The 25,633-nt window shown below is 40.6% G+C and overlaps 1 protein-coding gene across 1 annotated transcript; it reads right to left on the bottom strand.

Annotated features, from left to right (window-relative positions):
- Positions 1-20: 20 nt before the first annotated feature.
- On the bottom strand, positions 21-24,882 carry OIT3 (oncoprotein induced transcript 3). The gene is made up of 9 exons (XM_082674126.1): positions 24,753-24,882; positions 20,546-20,920; positions 19,645-19,752; positions 14,549-14,671; positions 11,050-11,172; positions 9,284-9,444; positions 7,258-7,673; positions 2,216-2,315; positions 21-786 (listed from the first exon to the last, which is right to left on the bottom strand). Exons 1-9 carry the CDS (start codon positions 24,811-24,813, stop codon positions 613-615), a joined length of 1,641 nt encoding a protein of 546 aa, XP_082530252.1. The 5' UTR covers positions 24,814-24,882; the 3' UTR covers positions 21-612.
- Between the last annotated feature and the right edge of the window lie 751 nt (positions 24,883-25,633).

The following is a 25,633-nucleotide window of genomic DNA, read 5'->3' as shown; positions in this document are numbered from 1 at the left end:
AATTTATTAACATTTATTAATTGAAAATAGTTTATTTAGGACAGCATAAAAACCTCAGAGGAAAATATTGTTCAGGAGAAAATCCAAATAGTATTTTTTTAGTACACACTTACAGTGATAAACTTCCAAATCCCCTATAACTACTCTGTCTTTGAATGGAAATTTCAGGGTATAATTATTGTTTACATATTTAAGGAGTCAGTGGGTATTTAAGTCATAATTTCAAGCAACTATTTAATTTTTTTAAGTTCCTAATTTGAAATACTATACCCAACTTCTGATTTTAGTCAGGCTACTGCATCCAACACTAGGTGTTTTATTGCAGGAAAGAAATGGGGGGCATGGGGTCAGCTGCTTTCTTGGTGCACAGCGCAGCTTTCCACATTAGGAAGATGAAGCCCCACCTGGGACAGGTTGGTCAGCAGTGAGGTGATCTTTCCTGACACAGTGGGCTAGAGTCAGAGTGAGTCAGTTCTGGGAGTTTGTCTAAACCCACAGTATAAGGTTTAAAGCAGCGCTGTGTTCTAGGGTGTCGGCTGATGTTCTCAGAGGGCGAGGGGAGAATTCCAAGGAGATAGGCAGCCAGAAGTAGGACTCGGGTGGTGGGTTGTCCTAGTCCTCCCAGTCGATGCTGATGGGGCCGCCTGTCAACATCTGGCTCTCTGGACCACTGTCATTCTCTCCTCCTACTGCCTGACGACGCATTCGCCGGTGGCAGCCCTGGGCACAGCGGGAACGCTCATCCAGCATCCCGCAGACAAGGACCCGGCAGTGCAGGAACACTTCCTAGAAAGATCATAATGATAATGAACAAAAAGAGTGAGAAGAGCTGCCACTTGGGAGCTGCTTACTAGGAGCCAGACACAATACCAGACATTACATAGGTATTATCTCATTTCATCTAAACAACCACCCTTTGAGGTAGATATCGTCATCCCCATTTTACAGATGAGGAAATTGAGACTTAGGAGGTTAACGAACTTGCCCATATTCACACATTTAGTAAAGTGGCAAACACACTGAGTCCTGTGGGTGATTTAAAACCCTACATCCATAACTTCTGCCTTTGTGCAGGGACACAAGAGACCTCTGTGAAGACATCTAATAACGTTAACATCTTGGTTCTTCACATCAAGGTCTGGGCATAACATGGGCTCCCATGCATTTCTGTGTAAAATAACAAGTTCTTTCTCCAAGCTTCTTCCTATAAGTAACTTCCCCATGCATGCTGCCTAGCTGAGGAGGAAGATCAGGGTTAGTCATCATGGTTAACAATTGTTCTAGAACAGTGATGTAGCTGGACAGGACATAAATCCACTTAAATGCAGTATGGAAAAGACTGTTGGTCTCTTAAACTTCCTTTTGTTTATGTGTTTCAACAACTCTACTAAAACAAAAATCAAAAACCTTCTACCTTACAGAGTATACAAAGCCTCTTACAACCTCTATTCATGTATATACATTAAAAAAAAACTGTATCACATTCAATTTGCATGTAAACTTTTATGACAATAGTTTTTTCATATCTCCTTTTTCTATATTTCATTCTGCATTAACTGCTTAATATTGCATTAATTGATACACTGTTTGGTTTAAGCAACACCTCTCTCATAACAGTGCTCTATAAACACATTCAACAAGTCATGTTTTACTTTTTGTTTTTGAGAAGCTGTCAGAATTGAAATTTTTAGATGATCATAATTTTATGGTTATTACACATTGTCAGACCACTTTCCAGAAAGTATACCAATTTATACTGCCACTGTATACATCTCCCTATAGCCTTGCAAGTTGGGATTTATAATTTTTATAAATTTAATATGTATAAAATAGTCTTATAATAATTATTTTAATTGGCACGTAAGTACTATTTTCACTGAACATTTCACTATTTGTCTTTTCTGCAAATATTCTGTCCATATACTTTGCCACATGACCACTACACAGGCTTTTTCAACCACATCTGCTCACGAGGATTTTATATTATAATCACATAGTACTTTCTTTGAACAAGCCCAGTTATTTTACTGGGTGGGGGGCAGATAATTGTGACATTCATGGAGGCGTTAACCTTCTAGATGCCAGTTTTATAGTATTTTTCATAGAGGTGATGCAGATCCTAACTGTGGGCTTGTAGAATGTGAACAAACTGGGACACCATGAAGGAAGGCTGGGGAGGAGAGGTACCTTTACAAGGTAAAGATGTTCAGCTCACCTTGTGGTCTTTGCCCACAAACTTGAAGACAGGGACCTGGAAGTGCTTTGCGAGGTGATCCCGTGATGTGTACTGCTTTACTGAGTCATCTGAAACACAGCTGGAAGTAGGGCAGAATAGCACGTAAGACTTGATTGTTTAAACAGAGGTGGAAAAACAATCCAGTCCAACGTGTTTGGTCCAAGGAGAGGCAAACTGGGTGGAGGAGGCTGGGCTGCACTCAAGATTTTTGAGAATGAAAGAAAAATGAAATCCCTTCCCTGTGAAGGCATCTTCAGACACAGGCCTGCTCATTAACGCTGTTGGTCCCGTCTCTCATTCTCTGTACCCACAAACTGGGCACAAGGACCTCCTGTTAAGTCATTGTATTGAAGTATTAGCAACAGCAGCAACATTTGTTTCAGAGATATCTTTTGAAATCAAGGTATCTTTTTAAGGCTGTATTTTAATTTGTAATATATTGCAGGAATTCTGCATTTACGTACTTTATTATTGATTTGAGAAGGCTTTTCTTTAACTAGATTTCACTGTATTTATGGACACTCGCCCCTGAAGGGGATCCAAAGGTGAGCAAACCCCAATTTGTACAACAAAGAGCTGAAGAAAGATGTCAGTTTCTTAGAGAATAGCTGGATCTATTGGGAAAAATCATTCACCTCCAAAATGTTTTAATTCCTCTTTTCCCAGATTTAATGCTAAATTTTAGTTTGATAGGGCTTTGGGGTTTTAATCTCAGGTCTACCACTTAAAGTGAAACTCTTAGGCTCGCCTCAGGATTAGTTGAGGGTAAAGAGGGGTTAGTGACGCTCCACTTTGAGGCGACGGTTTAGTATTGATGAACCATTTCTCCTAAAGGCCAGGGCTCACACATGTATTATGTTTTCCATTCTGAATTCAAAAGGAACTTTTTTCCTGACTGTTTTCCTTTTATGGATACTTAATAGTTCCCATCTACCAGGCCAGTAAAAAAGTGGGATCAGATATAAAAGCCTATAAAAGTTGATACCTGCTCCACATGCTTACAGACCGCTTTCTAGTTCATTGGTAATTGCTGTTTCAGGGCAGTTGAAAAATCCAATAAAATTATTTAAAAATAAGACATCTTGACTTGCATTACCACTACTACCTTATTCCCCTAAACTGAAGAGGATCTAAACATATAATGTGGTTTCTGTTATTTCCTGTATTTATGTACGGATTTTCATTTTCCTGAGGTTAAATGAATTTATACCATCTTCTGATTATGTTCTCTAATAAATACCTAATGCATACCTAATCTGTGTGACACACTCTGCTGGGGGCTGCACAGGAGATAGAGATGAACAATATGGTCTGTGACGTCAGGGAGCTTAAAGCCCAGTACCTATGATAACAATAGTAACGTGATATTAAAATGGCACTTTTCATGTGAATGCCTCAGCATTTTCAATTTATCTTTACCTAAAAATACTACTTTTAAAAAATTGAAGTATAGTTGATTTACAGTGTTGTGTTAGTTTCTGGTTATACATATATATTCTTTTTCGTATTCTTTTCCATTATAGGTTATTACAAGACAGTGAATATAGTTCCCTGTGCTATACAGTAGGACCTTGAAGTTTTATATATAGTAGTTTGTACTATATATATATTATATATATAGTAGTTTGTATCTGTTAATCCCAAACTCCTAACTTTTCCCTCCATTTCCCCTTCGGTAACCATAAGTTTGTTTTCTCTGTCTGTGAGTCTGTTTTTGTTTTGTAAATAAGTTCATTTCTATCCTATTTCAGATTCCACATATAAGTGATATCATATGAGATGTGTCTTTCTCTGTCTGACTTATTTCACCTAGTATGATAATCTCTAGGTCCATCCATGTTGCTGCAAATGGCATTATTTCATTCTTTACTATAGCTAAGTAGTAAAAATACGATTTTTTTTTAAAGAGAAGATGTGGCAGAAAGAGTTACAGGGCAACACATTACGGAATAGAACCCAAGACAAATTCTGGCTCTTGATTTGGTGTTTGCTGTGATTAGACAATGCTAGTTCATCAACTCCAAGTTCATGTGCTAAAAGAAAGTAACAATGGTATAGGAAAATCCAAAATAACTGATTACCCAAAAGTTGTCCAATATTTGACTTTGGAATTCAATGTTTCTTTTTCTGGAGATAAACTTTCTAATTCTACTTTGCTTAGGTTTGCATTAAATTATTTTGCATTCTCAGAGCATATGCCAACCAAACTAGAGGGAAGTGAATCAGATGTGTTAAATATCAGCCTGAATTAAATTTAAGCTGAGGACAGTGAATAATCAAATAGTTTACAAATATAAGTAAACTGCACTATGTTTATTTTAGGGCTCTGAACTAGCCCCAGATTAGTATTATGATAAATACTCATTCAATAGTTCATTAGACAAATATTTAATGACTTTTACTGTAGGCAAGGCATTGAGGAGGAAGAAGGAAGGAAGATATCTAGTTCAGGTCAGAAGGAATCAGGGAAGGCTTCATGGAGGAAAGAAATCCCAATGTGTCTCAAAGGACCAGTAAGAATCAGACAGGAAGAAAAAGGGAAGAAGATTTCAGGCAGTGGAAACAGCAGGTGCAGAGTCAGGCGGGTGTAAGGAACAACAGAATTTGGGAATTGCCCATGGTTCCCTTTGGCAGGAGCAGAAACTGGAGAAGGTAGAGGTCAGAGGGCGAGGAAGAGCAAGCCAAGCTGAGAGTTGGATTTTATCTTGAAGGATTATCTCAAATGCACCATTATTGTCCTAGCCAATATTGTATTATACAATATTGCACCGGATATGGGACTGTTTTCCTGTGAATAGTGGAAACAGGCCCACACAGCAGTGTTTTTGAGTTCTGTCTATGCTTTTTAACAATTTTAACATCTTCCATAGCATTTTGTTGTTGTTTTGTGTGTGCTAACGGCTGGAAAATTAAATAGCACAGCTTCTTCTTAGAACTGTCTAAAATAAAAATATATAGTCAGTCCTAACTGAGGGTCTGAATAACAAGCTTTATTGAGATTGCAGGTTACATGTTTTCCCAGTAAATTAGTTAAGACTATACGTTTATGTTTGCAAAAAGTAAATACGAGGGGCAGGAGAAAACTTGGGGTAAGAGAAATATTCACTGTCTTGATTGTAGTGATAGCTTCACCAGGGTGTATACCTCAGAACTTATCAAACTGTACACTTTAAATATGTACACCTACTGTATGCAAATAGCACTGCAATAAAGCTGTAAAAAAATTTGAAAGGAACCCAAATCCATTCTCCCCCAAAAGTAAATCCATTTCCTAATCTACTTAGCACTAATTATGTGACTTAAAAAAAGACATAAAAATTGATGCTTCTATGTTTCATTTTAAAACTTTGTGGAGAACCCTTTAAGATGGCAAGAAATCTAAAGGGCTTCAGCCCTCTATGAGACCTACTCTTAGCCATCCAAAGCAGCTCAGAGCGATGTATTTTCCAGATTCTGAAAACAAGCTAAGGAGGCTACAGGAATCTGAAACTAGAAGTACTCCTGCTGATAAACAGTTAAATTTACCACCAAAGGAAATCAAGAGGCATCAAAATGTTTTCAGCAGGGATCTGACTATACATATAATATTTTTTCTTTTGGCTGGATACCCAGGGCTCTGTGGAGCTGAGACTTGAGAGCTGGGATTTAGGAGGCTGTTAGAAAGCGTTTTATCTGTCCGGGTGACAGATAATGAGAGCTGGAATTAGGGCAATAAGAGTGGAGAACCAGGTTGGAGTATTGCTACTTTTAGAAAGGCTTCTCAGTTGATCCTAATGTGCATCAAGGGTTGAAAATCATTGTGCAGGAGATCGATAGCAGCAGGTGAAGCTTGCCTGTGGTGAGAGATCTGAGGAGTTAAAAGCAAGGGAGAAATTTCAGAGTCTACCAGGCCAATTAGCAAAGGGCATGAACCGGGGCACACCTATGGTGCTCTGACTAGACTATTTGCCTTTTCTTAAGCTGCAGGTCCTGATCTGCCTGAGATGTGTCCCATCTGACATTGAGGATGAGGAAGAAACTGATGAGATACTACTATGAGTTTGGGATGTGAGTGTAATTTTCCTGGGAATGTAAGCAGTGGGTGTGGTAACTGCAGCCTTCCAATGATACACGGAGACAAGCAAAGTTCTCAATCCAAGCATCCTCAGGGAATACGGAAATCTCCTTTGTATAAAACAAGCAAACAGAAACGAACTTCACCTGATCTTTCTTCTCCTAAAACTGACCAAGTGTTTCTTCTCTCTCCTTCACTACCAAACTTCTTAAAAGAGGGGCCTGGGGCTTCCCTGGTGGCGCAGTGGTTGAGGGTCCGCCTGCCGATGCAGGGGACACGGGTTCGTGACCCGGTCCGGGAAGATCCCACATGCCGCGGAGCGACTGGGCCCGTGAGCCATGGCCGCTGAGCCTGCGCATCCGGAGCCTGTGCTCCGCAATGGGAGAGGCCACAACAGTGAGAGGCCCGCGTATCGCAAAAAAAAAAAAAAAAAAGAGGGGCCTGCATTTGCTGCTCCCACTTCCTAACCCTCTTGCATTTCCCAGCCCCCACTTGCCACCCATGCTCTACAATCTCTCTGGACAGGTTAATCCTATAGTTTTGACTATAAACAGGGGCGATTCTCTGTCCTTTGTCTCTAGTCTTGACCTTGTTCCTGGGTCTGACACGCATTTCCAACTGCCCACTGAACTTCTCTGCCTTAGTATCCTGCAGGTATTTACAATACAATATTATTACTTGGAATTATCATATTCAATATTTTCACAGCAAATCTGCTTCTCCACCTGTGTCCTTTTATCTTGGTTAAGGGCATCCAGTCAGTCACACGAGCTAGACCCCTTGGAGTCATTTTGGACTCCCCTCTCCTTCACCAGTTTTTACCACCAAAATGCGCACAAACGGTTTCTGAACTAATTAAGAGCTGGTGAGAGTGCTGCGGTGGTTTTAAGAAATGACTGAGTTTGCTCTCGTGCCCAGAGGTCGGATGTAAACTGGGGCTAACCCATCGTCCAAGCAGCCTACTTACCCATCCCGGATGAGGTAGTATTTCAGGATCTCGTCGATCTTGGACGTAGGGGTGGCAAAGCAGCTCTCTACCAGGCTCTCTAAGCCATTCACGTGCACCAGGGGCTCAATGCCAAAGTAGAGGGAGTCTCGCAGCTTGAGGGTGGGCAGAGCTTCCCGGTAGGGCTCTTCGAACTCATGGTCCTTGAAGATCTCCAGAGTGAAAGGGAATATTCCGTGACTGCGGCTCATGATTTCCAGCGGGGTGTTGCGAAGGTTGGGAACGTAGCCTTCGGAAATGGTGTACAGGCGCGGGAACTCACATGTCACAGGGATCAGCAGTTTGCTGGTTCGGATGATGATGTCCCCGCTGCTCCCTGGGGTCTGCTTGGGTAGACCTGTCACAAGGTTGCTAGCCACGATTTTGTCGTTCACCACCTGAGCCAGGCCAGGGCCAGGAGAGGAGAGTCTATGTTTATTTCCACAGAGCACCTCAGCCCCCGCCCCACGCCCACCGTAACGTTCTCCAAATTTCTTTTTACATCAAAGCACATGAGAGGTTTCGTTGCTGAAGCCTGAGGCTTCTTTTTTCTTAATTGCTTCTCCTCCTTTTAGCAAGATATTTTGACTGTTAAAGAGTTTTACATACCACTTCATGGTCAACCTACACATTCTTTTGGAGTATTAGTCATAAAAACCTGAGCTATGCAGAATCAGCCAATTCAAAGCTCTGATATTTTAGAAAAGAACAGCTTCTGTACATTATTCTTTTTCTGGAATCCTAGACCCGGTGATGGTGCTGCAGCATGACATTGTGCTGAGCTCAACCCCACGCAGACTTCAGCTGTCGCGTTTACCCAGATGATTTTTCAGTTCTTCATCTCCAGCCTTGTCTGCTCTCCTGTGTGCCAGAAACCCCTGGCTCATCGTAGGGCATTTCCATTTGATTATCCACAGATACAACAAACACAATTTGCCTAAAGCGGGACCTTCTCCTCATATATCGCCCCCATGTTTCACCCCAAATCTCATTAGCTCTCTGCTTTTCTCTAAGTTGGATTCAATAAGTAAGTATTTATTTCATTGCAAGGGCCTCTACACTTATCTCCTGGGTCCAGGTCCTCTTTTTTCTATCCATCTTGCCCACTTCTGATTTCATTATGACAGTGCCTGCTTAATCCCATTCCTATGGGAAAAAGCCCAAACGTCTCACCCCAGCACACAAAGCAGATGTCTGGAAGCATAGTCTCCCCCCATCTATTTTTCCAGTCTCCTTTTCCAGTCAGGCTGTGTTGCCCATTCACTCAGCTTAAGCCTCAAGAATTCCCATGTCTGAGACTGGCTCACTTGTTTCCCATCTGAAATGCCCTTTCCTTTCGTCTCCGCCTGTATAAACCACACACATGCTTCCACCCCAATTCAAGTCCCACTTGTCGTGACTGTTCCATTGTTTGTCCCTTTCTGGACTCCTATACCACCCGTCAACTGTATCACTGTCTCTTATTTATAATTTGTGTGTGTTTTCATCTCAATACTACTGTGGATATTCCTAAAAGTCAGGAATCTTATTTCACATATCCCTCAGGCTCCCAGCACAGGGCTGTGCACAGATTCTTGCAGGAAAGTACAAACCTTTTACCTCTAACTGGTTCAATCCCTGAACTCATTTACTACCTCATAAATGAACCATCATCTATATCAGTCACTATCTTCAAGTATAATAATTGGTCAGAGGAGACATAGCCAGCCTCCGGGTACTGGTGCTGATGCACTCAGAAAAATGTCTGCACATATTGGAGAGATGGTACCATTTGAGAACAGAAAGAGCAGAATTCGTTTTAAGCCACTGTCCTCCCAGTGTCGGGACCACAGCACAGCAGATGCTCAATAACACATTTGTTAAATGAATGGTATATGATTTTTTTAACTCCATTCTTTTATGTGGAAATATTTCATCTATGACGCAAGCCACACTGCACACCTCTGTCAACAACTTCCCAAATAACTGGATTTGGTCATTCCCCAAGGGTCCTTCAGGAAGAACCTACATCGACCACTGTGCCACATGTCTTGAGGGAGAAGAGGATGTTGACGTGGGTGCCATTGGACACGCCTCGGCAGGAGGTGTTGGTTAGGAAGAGCTCCAGACCGCCAACCAGGTCCCTGGGGATGCTCACTTCAATGGTGTTCGATTTGCAGAACACGGGGACTGTGGGGACAGGAACTGCTGTTAGAACCGGAAAAGTGGGACTGGGAGAAGGGAAGGAGGATTTTAGGAGAAATAACTTCTCCCTTCCACACCTTGAACTTTTTGTTCTATCCTCAAGGAAACCTCTGAGGCTCAAAACAAATTGGTGAATAAAACCTGGACTCCTAACTCCCAAGGTTGTGGTCAAATAATGCTCCTCAAATACTATATTGTTTCCCAAATGAGAAAATACTGTATCAAAATTTCAATCCAACAAACATTTATTTCAAAGTGTGTCTAGCATAACTCCATGCGCTGAAACACCTAAAGGATGAACTTTTAGCACACACACAATTTATTGGCAATACAGAAAAAGCACTGCTTTGATATAGGCTTAAATTACATAACGCTACCACTTTGACTTTCCCATTAATTACTGCCCCATAAAACAGAGGTAATAAAAACAGCGTTAGCGCACTTGGGGAAGAGTTCTAAATTGTCCTTGCATTGTTCAATAAACCATAAACTATAAAATTCACTTTAATTTAATATAAAAAGATTGCTCTTCCTTAGCATTCACTCCTCTAGACTGTACAAATACTCTAAAATGAGTACAAAGGGTACTGTCAGACAATATGTGAGGGCAATATCAGTATGTGAGGGCATATCACAGCAACGGCTTAGTATAAAGAAGTCACATATAGGTGCTCATTAAATACTTGATGGATGAGTGAATTAATTTTCTGGACATAAATAACTAGATTTCCAGAAAATAGTTCTCAGAGGATTGTTGATGATCAGATTGTACGTGTAGGGGGAAGAATCAGTTCCCTAGGGCTTTCAACTTTTCATAAGCCAATTATCTGTTAGAAAAGAGAGGAATTCCACCTAAATTAAGTATTAGTTATACAACTAATAATAGAAATTAGAGAAAAAAATCAAAAGTAAAAAGCAAAGGAAACTGTATGATCTAGCAATCCTGTTTTTGGGCATAGGTCCAAAAGAGTTGAAAGCAGGACCTCAAAGAGATATTTGCACACCCGTGTTCATAGCAGCATTATTGACAAGCAATCCAAATGTCCATCAATGGATGAATGGATAAACAAAATGTGCTATACCCATGCAGTGGAATAGCTTTATAAAGGGAAGGAATCCTGTCATATGCTGCAACATGGATGACCCTTGTAGACAATTTGCTAGGTGAAATTAAGTCAACCACAAAAAGACAAATACCGTAGGAGTGCACTTATATGAGGTACCTAAAGTAGTTGACTTCATGGAAACTGAAAGTAGAATGGTGGTTGCCAGGGGCTGGAGGGAGGAAGGAATGAGGGGTCCTTGTTTTAATGGGTATAGAGTTTCAGTTTCGCAAGATGAAAAAGTTCTGAAGATTCGTTGCACAAAATTGTGAATATATATAACACTGCTGAACTATACACTTAAAATTGGTTTAGATGGTAAATTTTATGTTATATTTTTTTACCACAATTTTTAAATGATTCCAGAGTGTACACATGCTGCTAAAAGAGGTGGTGTTCTAAAAGATGAGAATCTTGACACACTCGGTTGAGGAAGGCAGGGAGATTAAGAGGGAGGAATTAAGAGCAGAGGTTGAGCATGTACTACCTTGGCAAGTGTGGTTATCCTCAGACAGCACCAAGCCCCGGGGACATTCACACTGATAGCCCTTCTCAGACATAAGGCAAGAATGGCTGCAGCCGCCATTGTTATTGTGGCATCCTTCAATGTCTGCAATAAAAACCAAAAGAAAAGGGAATGATATTGTAGCCCTCTTCCCCAAGAATTCTGGTTCTTGGACTGGTACTTTGCATCAGGCATTGTACTTGACTTACCACAGTATCATTGGGGCCCAACTCAGTCACTGAGACATGATGTCCACAAAGAAGTTTATTAAATGTTAAAGCTACAAAGAGCAATCTTACAACACACATAGCTCTAACCATTTAAGCTGGTCATTTTGTAGAATGCCCTTCAATCCAGCTTTGTCTGTTTTTCTCATGGTTAGACTACAATTTTGGGGAGGAAGACCCAAAAGTCATTTCTTAATTTCTGTAACATTTAGTCCATCCAGTTTGAAATTTTATAGAGTATTATTGATGTAAAAGGGACTGACAGAATATAAATTCACCTAGAGCAGCTAAATGGATCAGAGTTAGTCAGAGCTATTACCAGTGGTTGGATCACCAGCCCCTCTCCTCAAATCTCTAGGAATAATAGCACTGGAGATATGTTTCTTGGGCTGACAGCACATTATAAAAATGAAACCTGGACAACACACTGAAAGATTCCACTCAGCTGAGCTCTTTGTGACATTCCTCTTATGACATAGTTTTTTAAAGTTTTCTTTTTAAAAGTTTCACATTTTCAAAAAGCATACTCAATCAAATGTGCAAAAAGGAAAAATATTCAGTTGAAAAATGAAGAAACTACCACATAATGTCATAGTGAGGAAACATAATGACCTTTGTGGGCTCTGGATATGATCTTCTAGATCATGGGTCATCAAACTCTGGCCTGCTACATGTTGTTGTAAATAAAGTTTTATCGGCACACAGTCATACCCATTTATTTCCCTATTGTCTATGGGTGCTTTCTCATTACAAGGGCAGAGTTGAGTAGTTTCAACAGATTCCATATGGTCCGCGAAGCCTTAAATATCTACTATTGTGTTTATGCAGAAAAAGTTTGCTGGTCCCTGTTTTAGGGGTAAGATAATAAAAGGGAATGAGTTCAGGAATCCCCTGGTGGTCCAGTTGTTAGGACTCCACACTCTCACTGTCAAGGGCCTGGGTTCGATCCCTAGTTGGGGAAATAAGATCCTACATGCCTCATGGCATGGCCAAAAAAAAAAAAAAGGGAATGCTTTCAAATCATTTAAGATGTTCAAGGAAAGATATGAGCCAATTTCCAGTTATAGCTATTAGTCTCAGTTCATTAATAATAAAAATATTAGTCCTTAGTAAATTAACTTGAGATGATGTAAAATGAAAGGGTTGGATTAAATGTTCACTCAGGATATTTCCAGGTCTAAAACTGCAAAGCACAAAATAAACTGAAATTCTTATTTGGTTTAAAGGATTTTAAGTCTCTTCCAAGGACATACCAAAATGTTTAGAATGGCTATAACTGCAAGTGGGATTGTGGTCATTTTGGTTATCGTTCTTTTACTCCTTTGTATTTTCTTCTATGAACATAACTCTTTCATAATAAAACAAAACAATAAAAGTTACTTAAAAATTAAAAAGAGCTTTTTATTTTAAAAAAAGAAGATATGCTAATCTAACAGACTAGCTAAAGAAACAAATATGTTTGGACTATCAATAAAATGTAAGTGTTTCCATAAAAGTAAATAAACAAAAAAAAAACCAAAAAAAAAAAAAGCAGGATTTCAAATATGAATCTTAATCCTAAAGTGTAATTCATATTCAAATTTTATCTTCTGCTAAAATACTTTTCAGTTATGATTATTAGGTTTTAAAATTATATGAGGATTAACTTAATATTTCCAATGAAATACTCATGAGTAATTATAAATGTTCCTCATGGAACATTTCATTAATATTTAAATATGTAAAGATTATTGCATAAAATAAGATTTAAGGAGGATTCAGGACATCACTCTTACTCAATAAAATTTAAAGTACATTTAGTCTTTTTACAAAGGACAGTAATTTGATATCCTGGTTAATGGTCCCTGAGTTAATAATGCAAATTTTGTTGCATGAAATGAATTATGAGCACTAGCCATAATTTTTCCTTTTGGGGTAGTATTTTATTATTTTGAATATAACTAGAATAAAGTGAAATCGTAAGCAGTATTATAATCTGTTATGCCACAAATTCAATTACCCTCTGGGACAAATCATATGTCCTCTGTAAATAATGATAATTAAGCCATTTATCTCTTCATATAATCTGTAGAATTTTTTCCTTTTTTGGTCTCTCAACTCCCAATATCATGAGATTCAGACTTATTAAAGTGGAAGTGATGAAATTTTATTTGGGATAATTTGCAAGGGCCTTAGAGAAGGGACATTATCTAAGTTTCATGTCGTAATAGTAGACAATTTCCATTTCAATTATTTGACGTACATTACAAATTCTTTTTAGTACTTGATTATATGAAATGTATACAGCATTTCTACTATCAAAAATAGATAAGTCTAGGGCTTCCCTGGTGGCATAGTGGTTGAGAGTCTGCCTGCCGATGCAGGGGACACAGGTTCGTGCCCCGGTCCGGGAAGATCCCACATGCCGCAGAGCGGCTGGGCCCGTGAGCCATGGCGGCTGAGCCTGCACGTCCAGAGCCTGTGCTCCGCAACGGGAGAGGCCACAACAGTGAGAGGCCTGTGTACCGCAAAAAAAAAAAAAAAAAAGATAAGTTTACTTATCTCTAAAAATGTATTAATCTCTAATAAATTCAAAGCATATGAGTAAAAAAAAAATGGCTTCATGTAAGCCAGTTTCCCAAACTTCCAAGATGGTAAGACTCACCTAGAAACTTGGTAAAAACACAAACTGTAAGGCCCCTCCCACCCCACTGAACCAGAGTTTCCAGGAGAGAGGCCTGGGAAAGGCCAGCTTTAAAGGCACCCAGGTGATTCTCAGCAGGGAAGTTTGAGAAACACTGCTGTAAACCATTTGTTATGCTACCTACCTCCATTATCTTGCTACTCCACATGTGCTCCCTGGATATGCAGCACAGGTGTCACCTAGACGTTATTTAGAAATGCAATATCTTCACCTGACCCCAGACCTACTGAATCAGAACCTGTATTTTAACAAGATCCCAGGTGATTCGTGGGCACATTAAAGTTTGAGAAACACGGAATACCCTATTTTTATACCACCAATTAAAATGCAGCTCTCTGCCTCTTGCAAAATGCAACAGCTCCCTCCTGCTAAAGCTTGGAGACAAAATCAACACTGCATTCTGTCTGCAACACGAGCATCCTGCAATGATTCTCAGTGATGATGATTTGTGGTTTCTTTACACAGCCAGATTGTTACTCTCTTCTGACGTTGGCCAGTTTTATGAACATCAAAGAATAAGCCAATGGCTTACTGGGGGCTCTTGATGTGAATCCCTTCTTGCCCATCTCACCTTCACATGTCTTGCCATCACTTCTTAGCACACGGCCAACCCCACACTCACAGCGATATGAATTTTTGAGGTTTACACAGATCTCACTGCAGCCACCATTGTTTTGTTCACATTCATTTTCATCTGTAGAAGAGAGACCACACCATTTAGATACTGCTGAGCCATGCAACCTTTTCCCAAGCCCCTTAGCAGAAACTCCATATCTTTTCAGATCCTGTCCATAGACTTTCCACAAACCAACTCCAATATAATCAGTTTTATTAACCTGGTCTCCCCACCAAGTTATTTGTCCCTCTGCCCTCTGCTGGAGCGGAAGGCGGTTAGTTGATTGCTTGCCAGTTCCCTCCTCAGGGCAAAACTGTTGGGGAAATGAAGTCCCCTTTGGTATTTGGGTTCACCTGCTTTTTGTATTGGAGAGTCTCACTTTCTGCAATTCCTGAAGATTTGCTAAATAAATAAAACATAAATCAAACTGTGTTTTAAATGCATTAAAGGAATTTGCATTGCAGAGGATACGTTGGATAAAATTTTTTGCGAAGCAGTCTTCTTTAAAACATGAAGAACTGCCCTCAAATCTATTTTAAATATTGGACTATTCCCCCATTGTACTTAAGCAATGATTGCTAACATTTTTAAGAATCTGATGAAGGACATGGAGTCTTGCTATAAAAAGAATAAGCACAGTTGGCAACAAATGTCGATCCCCTTCCTTCTACAAACAAAAACAGGGGAGCTTGAGGAGTTAAATTTGCCATGGCTTGGATACAGGATATAAACCAGGGACTGGGGTTTAAACACCCACAAGGTGACAGGAGGCATGGCCTTGGGCCCACGAGAGGAGATGAGCTAGAACTGAAACCCTGCTCAAGTCTAGGACCCTGGAAAACGGATCCCCACAATGAAAGGGGGAGGAGAAGGACTCTGCTCTGAGGCCCAGGAAAGAAATAAGGAGCTCTCTGCCTGAGGCTCTAGGAAAGAGAAAAGCCTTCATAAACCCCAAGTTGGGCCCTGCCACGGTTGAAGTATGAACTCATAATTCCCACATGGCGTGGGGATCTTGAAACTGAGAAACTGATGTAAAGTTTGGCCTGGACTGGTGAAGCTTCTGTGACACAAGCAATCAAAAAACTCTCTGTAGTGAAAAAGAACTCCTCAAACCAGATAATAAGAGTGGAGGACCACAGAAAAACAATGACAACAGAAGGTGGTGTATCATAAAACATATGCAGGAGGAGATGATCCACTATGAGAAAGCTGACAAGATAACCAATGGGAGGCTCTGAACTGGAGAGAACAGAATAATCCAGAAAAATCCATAATACAAGGATTTAAAAGATTACTAAACAGATAAAAGTAAGGCCAGTAACCAAAATAAAATTGTGTAGGAAGACAAGGCAGAATTGAAACAAAACAAACATACAGAACTCGTAGAAATGAAAAATATAGTTGCTAAGATTAGATCCTTCATCAGGGCCCCTGCTGCCTGGACAGTGGATGGCTAGAGGTGCTAGCAGCCCTCCTGGGAGTGGCCACACTGGTGCTTGGGTTCACCCTCTGTCGAAAGTCTGGATTGTTTACCTGGAGACTGATTATTTTACCTGAGAGAGAAATACGCTTCTACTTACTGAAGCCATTGTTATCTGGGAGTTTATTGTCACTTACAGCCTTAGAAACTCTATGCCCCAGCAATTCCACTTTTTTTTTTTTTTTTTTTTTTGTGGTACGCGGGCCTCTCACTGCTGCGGCCACTCCCGCTGTGGAGCACAGGCTCCGGACGCGCAGGCTCAGCGGCCATGGCTCACGGGCCCAGCCGCTCCGCGGCACGTGGGATCCTCCCGGACCGGGGCACGAACCCGTGTCCCCTGCATCGGCAGGCGGACTCCCAACCACTGCGCCACCAGGGAAGCCCCAGCAATTCCACTTTTATGGGTATACTCTAGAGAAAATCTCACACGTGAGGTAAGCTATCATTTTTATGTTAATTTTAAGAACACACAAAACAATGCTATATATTGCTATTGTTATGTTATATTATTATTGTTATTTATTACATAGATAATAAAAGCATTAAAAACAGGGACCAGAAGGACACACACTAACTTCAAAACTGTGATTTTTACCCCTGGAGGGTGAGAGAGGTAAAAGAGATGGAGTGAGATGGCTTTATTTGTATCTGTAAAATTTTATTTTAAAAAAAGGAAGAGGGACTTCCCTGGTGGCGCAGTGGTTAAGAATCCACCTGCCAATGCAGGGGACACGGGTTCGAGCCCTGGTCCGGGAAGGCCCCACATGCCATGGAGCAACTAAGTCGTGCGCCATAACTACTGAGCCTGCGAGGCACAGCTACTGAAGCCCGCGTGCCTAGAGCCCACGCTTCACAACAAGAGAAGCCACCGCAATGAGAAGCCCATGCACCGCAGCGAAGAGTAGCCCCCGCTCGCCACAACTAGAGAAAGCCCACATGCAGCAATGAAGACCCAATGCAGCCAAAAATAAATAAATTAATTTAAAAAATTTTTTTTAATTCAAAAAGGAAGAAAAATTTAGCTATAAATCTGGGTACATGAGTGTCTGTTATATTATTTTCCTATACTCTTCTCTCTGCCTGAAAAAAAATAATTTATAATAAATAATTAAAATTGTTATATATTCTTTAAAAAACTAAAGTAACATTGACACATGCACATAAACACAAAACTTTGCCTCTAATTTCAGGGAGTTCATGATCTCCCTGAAACCAACAGACAGACTCCAGGCAGGAACTGGGGGCTTTTCCCTATGTCCCGATAGGCAGAGATGTCCAAGATAAATTGTTAAGCAAGAGATGTGTATGGTGTGTATAATATGCAAGCTTTGGTTTAAAAAACGGCAACAAATAAATAAATATGTATATTTTTATTTTTATATCTGCCTGAAGAAACCCTGGAAGCATACGTAAGTAAATAATGTAAGAGTTTACTTGGGGGACTTCCCTGGTGGTCCAGTGGTAAAGAATCTACCTTCCAATGCAGGGGACGTGGGTTCGATCCCTGGTTAGGGAACTAAGATCCCACATGCTGTGGGGCAACTAAGCCTGCGTGCCAGAACTACTGAGCTCATGCGCCTCAACGAGAGAGCCCACGGGCCACCACAACTACAGAGCCCACGCACCCAGGAGCGCATGTGCCACAACTAGAGAGAAGCCCGTGTTCCACAACGAAAGATCCCCCGTGCTGCAGCTAAGACCCGACACAGCCAAAAAAATAAAGAAAAATAAAGAAATAAAATAAATATTTTAAAAAAAAAGAGTTTACTTGGGATGGAGTTGGAGGAGAGGGAAGTGGAGCAAATGGGGGACAGAGAGCTAGATATTTCACTGTATACCTTCATGCTGTTTAACTTGGGAGTCATTTAAATACATTACCTATTCAAAAGTTATATTAAAACAAAAGAAGAGATGAATGAACAACTCCTGCCTTAAGAGGAAGCCAAATATTTTCCAACAGACACGTGTGTGTGTGTGTGTGTGTGTGTGTGTGTGTGTGCAGTGTGAGGGGTTGGGGGGAATTGTAGGAACCATCGTCCCCCACACCCTGAACCTGTTTACATTAAATCACATAGTCAAAATCAACCAGGCAAGAGCCCTAACAACTGTTATGGGAGCGCCTAACCATGCTCCATGGGATGGCTAGTGGGGTTCATTAAAGAGACTGAGGAACAAAAGCTTTTCTAAAATAAGAACCCTTTGATATCCCTTTCATCCTGATGCCCTAACCCATCCTGATCTTGTTACTCTTCTTCTGGAGGAGGCAGCTGTGGGGTAGTCCTCCCCTTTCTCTCTAGACTTGTTTTAACTCTATTTGAGTCTGAATACAAAAAGCTTCATAACACTAAACAGAAAATAGATGATCTTCAGTCCTGGGTTTTTCAACTCTATTTTCTCCCTGCTGTAGACAACAAAACATGTATACAATTGGACAGCTCCGGATTTCCTACAAATAATCTGACTCCCCTTTCTTGCTACTCAGACAAACCAAAATTATATTAGTGAAGCTATAGGAGTATGTCCTTAGATAATTCTAGACCAAAGCTACCCAACAGAAATACAAAGCAAGACACACATGTAATGTAAAATTGCCTAGTAGTCACATTAAAAAATTTGTTAAAAGACATTGGTAAAATTAATCTTAATAATATATTTTAGGGACTTCCCTGTTGTCCAGTGGTAAAGAATCTGCCTTCCAATGCAGGGGATGCAGGTTCAATCCCTGGTTGGGGAACTAAGATCCCACACACTGTGGGGCAACTAAACCAGCGTGCCACAACTACTGAGCCCGCGTCCCTCAACAAGAGAGTCCTTGTGCCACAAACTACAGAGCCCACACACTCTGGAGCCTGTGCGCCACAACTAGAGAGAGAAATACCTGCACACCACAACCAGAGAGAAGCCCGTGCGCCTCAATGAAAGATCCTGCATGCCACAACTGAAGATCCCATGTGCCTCAACGAAGATCCCACATGCCGCAACTAAGACCCAGTGCAGCCAAAAGATAATACATAAATAAATAAAATAAAATAAAAAATAGATTTCATTTTATCCAGTATGTCTAAAATATTTCATTTCAATATATAATCAATATTAAAATTATTGATATCTTTTTCTGAACTAATCTTCAAAATCTGGTGTGTATTTTATACTTATAGCATGTCTCAATTTGGATGATAAATTTTCATCAGAAATACTTGAGCTGTATTTTAGAGTCATAAAATTTACAGTTCACTCAAGTTGCCCCACACATTTTTAGTTTTCCAATGACTGAATCAAATACTAGCTTTTAAATTAAAATTAAGTAAAATTACAATTCAGTTTTTCAGTCACACAAGCCACAAAGCCACACATGGCTAGTGGCTAGCGTATTGGACAACGCAATCCCAGACTGTCCCGACATATGATATAAATTTGGCTTGAGGCTTTAGTTATGAACTAAAAAGACAAACCCCATTCTGAGTTTTCAGAGACACAAACTGGAAAAATGAAGGTGCTCTGAGTCAGGAAGAGTTTTTGATTTGTCCTTTACTCCTAATAGCCTGTTTCTACCGCAAGATGGGTTTCTTACCAAAGCATGTCTGTCTGTCGGGGCCTAGCACGGTTCCTGGAGAGCACGTGCACCCACTGGTATCCAGGCAGCTGCCGTGGCAGTCCTCATCACAGATGTCATAAAAATCTATGGAGGATAAAGAGGACCTTTCAGGAAGGGCGAGGACCAGAGGACACTCTCATCCATGAGAAAGCCTCATGAGTTCAATCATGGGGTATGAATTCCTAGCCAACATCAAGAGAATTCTCATTGATCAGCGTTTATATAGCCCAATGGCAAGAGGTGCTGCCTAGGGACATGTTCTGTCATTGAGTTCAATGAGTCCCAACTTCAGATCCTTGGGTGACCATGGAGTTTCTGCAAATCTAAAACCTCACCAAACATGAGCTGTAGATTAAGTAAGCATTATGTCCTACTCTTCTATGCAGTCTATTTTTTAAATGTATACAGATTTTTATGGGATTAATAACATGAAAATTCACTTAAAAGTATTACTGATCTCAAGTGGCTTCTTCCCATTATACATCATTTAAAAAATCAGTGGGCACTAAGCACAATGCTACCGTATGGATGTCTGAAATATATATTGAGAAGGGGTCCTCCATGCTCAAAAAGGCTGGAAATTCACACTAAATAATCTAAGTCAACATTTCACTTTCTACTGCTCTGTTTGAATGGAGTGGAAGACAAAGTAAAACTGATCAAAGTCATAGCTCCTTTCCCTTTCTATTCTTCAGGAATTTTTCAGAAATCTAAGAACAGACCTCAGAAACCATGATCTGGAGGTATCCGTGGCCCTAAATCAACGTTCTTCAGGCTCTGAGATACTACCATAACCAAATTTCCTATGGTGTTTTTCTCTTTGATGCCATATGTGGCCTTGTGGGGGGAGGGAAAAGAGCCCAGGGAAGGTACTCACGACCACAGTAGACGTGAAAGCAGACGCTGGGCTTGGCCAGACGATACACATAGTAGCCTCCAGGGCAAGCCTTGACCTCCACCGTGGTGTTCCAGAGGCAGCAGTTCCCACTGAAGCTCGCACAGGCCTGGCGTTGCACAATGCCATCGCCTTCCAGAGGGTGGCTGCCATTGAGCCAGACAGGTGCATGGGTTCCGCAGTGGTTTTCTGGTATGCAGAAGGTGGGCATGGCATCCCCTGCCATGCCTGTGAAGCGGTACCACTCCCCATCCACATTGTTGTCACACAGAGGGGAACCTTGAGACTCATCAAATTGGTGGTCAGTGTTCCTCCACGGCTCATTCAGACTGATGTAAGCAGAACAAGGATCTAGGGCTGGGAATGAAAAGGACACCTCAGAGGCACCTTGTGATGTTTCAGATCACAGTGGCAATAGCCTGAGTCCACCTTCTTGGTCTTACATTCTGGCTTTTTAGTTCAAGAAAGAAAGAATCTAAAGTCCCCAAAGTAGCTGTTTAAGATTCCTCAAGTTGACGTAAACATATTTCATAAATGCCTTTTACATTTGAAAAATTATTTCAAATCTATTTAAGGTTTTGTGTTTGCATTGAACTAAACCTTTCATCCAGAGTAATCATCTGATAGGATAGTTGTTCAGACCAAGGGAGGTTATAGTCTCACTGAAATCTGCACTGGTCAGACTATATTTTGAGTACTGTGTTCACACCTGGAGGCTATATTTTATGAAAGTAATGGACAAACTTGATGTCCAGAGGAAGGTGATCAGATTTAGAAGGGAGCCTAACAATTATTTACTGGGGAAGAAGCTGAGAACTACTGTTTGGAGGGAAAAAAAACAAACCCTGAAGAATATGCATCAGTCTTCAAAAATCTGGAATGGCTTGTGAAAGAGGAATTAGCTTTCTGTTACAATGACAGGAACAAATTGTTACGGGGAAGTGCATTTCAGTTCAGCTATCTAGTAATGGAGAGGCTATATCATAGAGTGGTAAGCTCTTCATCTTTGGAAATTTTCAAAAAGTAGCTGGATGGTCATTTGTAAGCAAGATTTTGGATGGAATTTTGCATTAGCAGGCAGTTTGGCTTGATAATGAATGTGTAAAGCTCATTCCACCTTAGAAGGAATAGGCCTCTGGCATATGTCAGCTGCTTTGAAAAACACAGTATAGTGTCAAGTAATTATCAAAGATATTCTCCATGTGAATGTTGGTACATGTTCCATCACCTATTGAAAACACCATGAACTTTGTGTCTTCACAATTAGCCAGGGCATCACTGTCTAGAATATAGCAACATTTCAAGCATGCATTTTTAGTGCATAAATAACATGGACAAATACCTCATCAAAAACATTTTAATGACTGAATACACCAATATCCCCAGTTCACTGCTTCTCTCAATTTCAGGAGAACATTGAATTAACACAGGCAAATTGTTCTTACAAAGAATCTATAAAATCAAGAAATTCTAGAAAGGAGTCCTAGCCAGAGTACTATCCTTCTTAATGCATGTGAGGCTGACTTAATAGACATTGTAGGCAGGGAATTCATATTAAGGCTGAAATACTTTGTGGGCAGGAAATTCAGCTTCAGCAAATACTGCACAATAATTAAGTGTGGATAGGCCATGATCAAAAAATGTAAGTTGTCTAGAAAATATTTTGGGTTTTCCCAGTCTCCATTTCAATTTCAAGTTTAATCTCAAAACTTCAGTCACATGTAGAGGATGGTGTAGCCTAGTGCTAAGGTCCCCATTTAGAGTATAATAACCGTTTGGGCCAAGAAATAAGTAGGATATTGCATATTCTGGAAGTAAGACTTCTGCAGAGTTACACGTGCCAGGAGCAACCCTCTCCTTACAATGTCCCTGCGGTTTCCTGACTGTGCCCTAGACCATGGTTTGACGTCCCTTGAGAGGAAGAAATGTCCTCATACATACTCTCTACCCTCTGAAAAGGGAAAAATTCCCTTATCTGCTCTCCCAGCTGTGGTTCTCTTATGAAGACAGATTTCCAGGGCAATTTCACAGGTGATTATAAATACATAGAAATATTTGGTTCATCTCTTTGGCTCTAATTTTATAAGAAATGGTTAAGTACTCAACTTTTAATAGCTTTTACAGAAATTCCTAAACCTCCCTCAATAACTATTTCATGATTTATAAAGTTTTTCCTTAAATTTAACTATCATTTCTTGTGCTATTTGTTGAACGTTTACTTCCTCTCTTGTTGTAGGTGATACATGCCACAAATAGGAGAAATTTACTATCTTCTGTAAACTAAATACATATTTTAAAAGTTACCCATACAATATTTCCTAACATTAAATAAACCCATTCCACTCATCCCCTTTAAAGGGAGTAATTTAATCCTTTAATAATCTGGCCGCTGGCGTTAATTCCTTTTTTCAGTCTCTCAACGTGGAGCCCGAATTCGGTATTATGCATGTTGCGTCCTGAATTACTGACGTATATATACACATGCACACATAATACATCCCTCAAATGAGAGAGCTTCAGAGAACAGCCCGGTGGGCAAAGTTCGAGTCAGGGGGCCCCAGCTGGCAGACAGCCGGTCAGCCTTTATTTACTAGGATGTGCGCTCGTCAGCCCGGACGTCCGTGCGCCCCCAGGGCCGGCACCTCGCCGTGGCCGAAAGCAGAGAGCAAACGTCAGCACCCCCGCCCTTTCGTCCCGGGGACCGGGACTCCCTGACCCTCCAGGTCCGAACCCCGGGCACCGCCCCTCGGATAGTCCGGATCGCCAGATTCTGGCCCTGCGCACTCGGGCCGGAAGCCCCTCCTCTCCTTCCTTCCCTCTCCCCCTTCGCTTCCCGCCTTCCGCCCTCCCCTCTTCTGCTTTTTTCTCACTTACCCTTTCCTCTCAGGCAACTGCACCCCCACCCAATCCCTAGGCCCCAAAGTTCTCCCTTTATCTTGTTTATGGCATTGAGTCAAACGTCCTAGAAGGGCTGGAAAAAAAATAATAAAATAAAAAAGATTTGGGAAAGGAGAAGGTGTCTGATGGGAGGGTACAGGAGGTACTAGAGGGAGGAGTAAGCCGGGGAAGAGAGTGGGGAGAAAGCGGGGAGGAAGTTGAGGGCAAGACCACTTTGACTCAAGCAACTCTTGGTTACTTACTGGTAGCAGATACAGGGTGATTAAACTTAGCTCAAACCTATCTTTAAGACTTTTTAAGACCAGTTTTAGATTTAGAGAATAATTGAGGAAATTGTACAAAAAGTTCCCATTTTCTGGCACCCAGTTTCCCCTATTATGAAACCATCGTACACTAGTGTGGTATCTTTGCCACAATTAATGAACCAGTGTTGATACATTATTATTAACTCAAGTTCATAGTTTAGATTTCTTTAGTTTTTGCCTGTTTTTGTCTATTCTGGCATCCCATCCAGGATACCACATGACATTTAGTTTTACATGTCTCCTTAGGGTCTCAAGCCTATTTTTAATGTTTATTCTTAAAGGTACTAGAGCAAGGCCTTAGTTACCCGAAGAAATAGGGGCAATTAAACACTGAGATTCTCAGAGGTGCCAAGAAGGATGGTTCTTGCCATCTCACTCTCTCTTCTAGTTAAAACTTAAATTCTAATGGGAAAAGGAGAGAGACATTTGTTACTAAATGGAATTAAAACTTTGCTTTGTTGGCCAGTTTTGTATCAAGTCTGGAGGTACCAAGGGGGGACACAGTTTAAGATTCACTCAATCTCTGCAAAAAGTCGTATTTTCAGATGTCAAGACTAAGAAGTCTGATTTATCCAGATCTGTGCCTTTAGGGGCACACTCAGTCCCTTGTATTAATGAAAGAAAAAACTCTATCCTCTGCTCTAAAAAAAAATTTTTTTTCCCTCTTAAAGCTGGGACTATACAAGTGCCTAGAATATAAAGAGGTTAGGATTCCTTTTACAGATACTCCAAGAAATATTTAGCTCATGGAAAGTTGTTTGGATTTGGCAGATCCATGGAAATTTTGGATGCCCAGGCAAAAGGCTAAACGGAACATGAAATGAAATTCTCTGAAAATATATCTCCACAGGTTTTCAATGACTTTTTTTCTCCTATTCTAGAACCAGTATTTAAGATACTGGAATCTTGCTCTTAATTACCTGTACATAACAGCAAATTCCTCCAACAAAAAGTACATCGTGTCAAGTACTTGACACAAGACTTACCCGTTGGTGACCCCAGTGTTACTGTGGTGAAAACGCAGGTGAAGAGCAGGAATTGAAGCATCCTTTTGGACCAGCCACCAGAGACAGACTGGAAAATTCTCTTAATTTCAGTCTTCCTTTGTCCGCTTCTTTTTCAAACACTTTTTAAAAAGGCCTCTAGGCTCTTGTGAAGAAGACTTTTCAGTACTGGCTGGGGCTTTATCAGAGGAAGAGGATGAGTGGGATAAGGTGTCCATTGCTCTGGCCTTGACCCCAGATAGAAGCACTGCTTTACACTGTCAACAGAGTTAGCTTATTGATATTTTTCTTCAGGGGAAAAAAAAGAAAAACCCTCACAATCCCTCATCCTCCTATTGTTTTTTTCTCAAGACTTCCCTGCAATGAGGCCTCCAGTATCTTATCCAGAAGGGAACTCTAAAAGAGGGACATCCCCTCACGTCAAAATCTTGTTTTGTGATTTCAAGGAACTGATTTCATGATATTGCAGCCATAGCATTGCAGATTACATGAGAATGGGATAAAGCCTAATTTTTGGAAATGATCTTTAGAAAATGTCTTGGTCAGGTGGTCAAGGAGTTTACAATAGCACACAAAAGAGTAGTATGGACAGGTGTGGAATGAGGACAATATTCTCTTGAAGCAAACATCCAAATCTGTTTCATTATGGTTTTTGGTATCAAAACTTCCTAAAGAAACAAGGTTCAAGTTGTGTTTGAGCAGCAGTATCTCATGTTTTCATAGTGCCTGTCTTCTCCAAATTTAAAATGGTTTAGTGTTATTTATTTCACTAATTCTCACAGTAAGATAGGGGTAGGGGCTTCAGATTAGGAACTATTCATTAAATTGACGACACTGAAAAGTAAGTGACAAAGTTTACTAGA

The sequence above is a fragment of the Grampus griseus genome (assembly GCF_964374135.1).
Source record: "Grampus griseus genome assembly, chromosome: 16".
NCBI lineage: Eukaryota > Metazoa > Chordata > Mammalia > Artiodactyla > Delphinidae > Grampus > Grampus griseus.
Note: the sequence above shows the minus strand (reverse complement) of the source record. Positions and strands in the feature narration are given on the sequence as shown.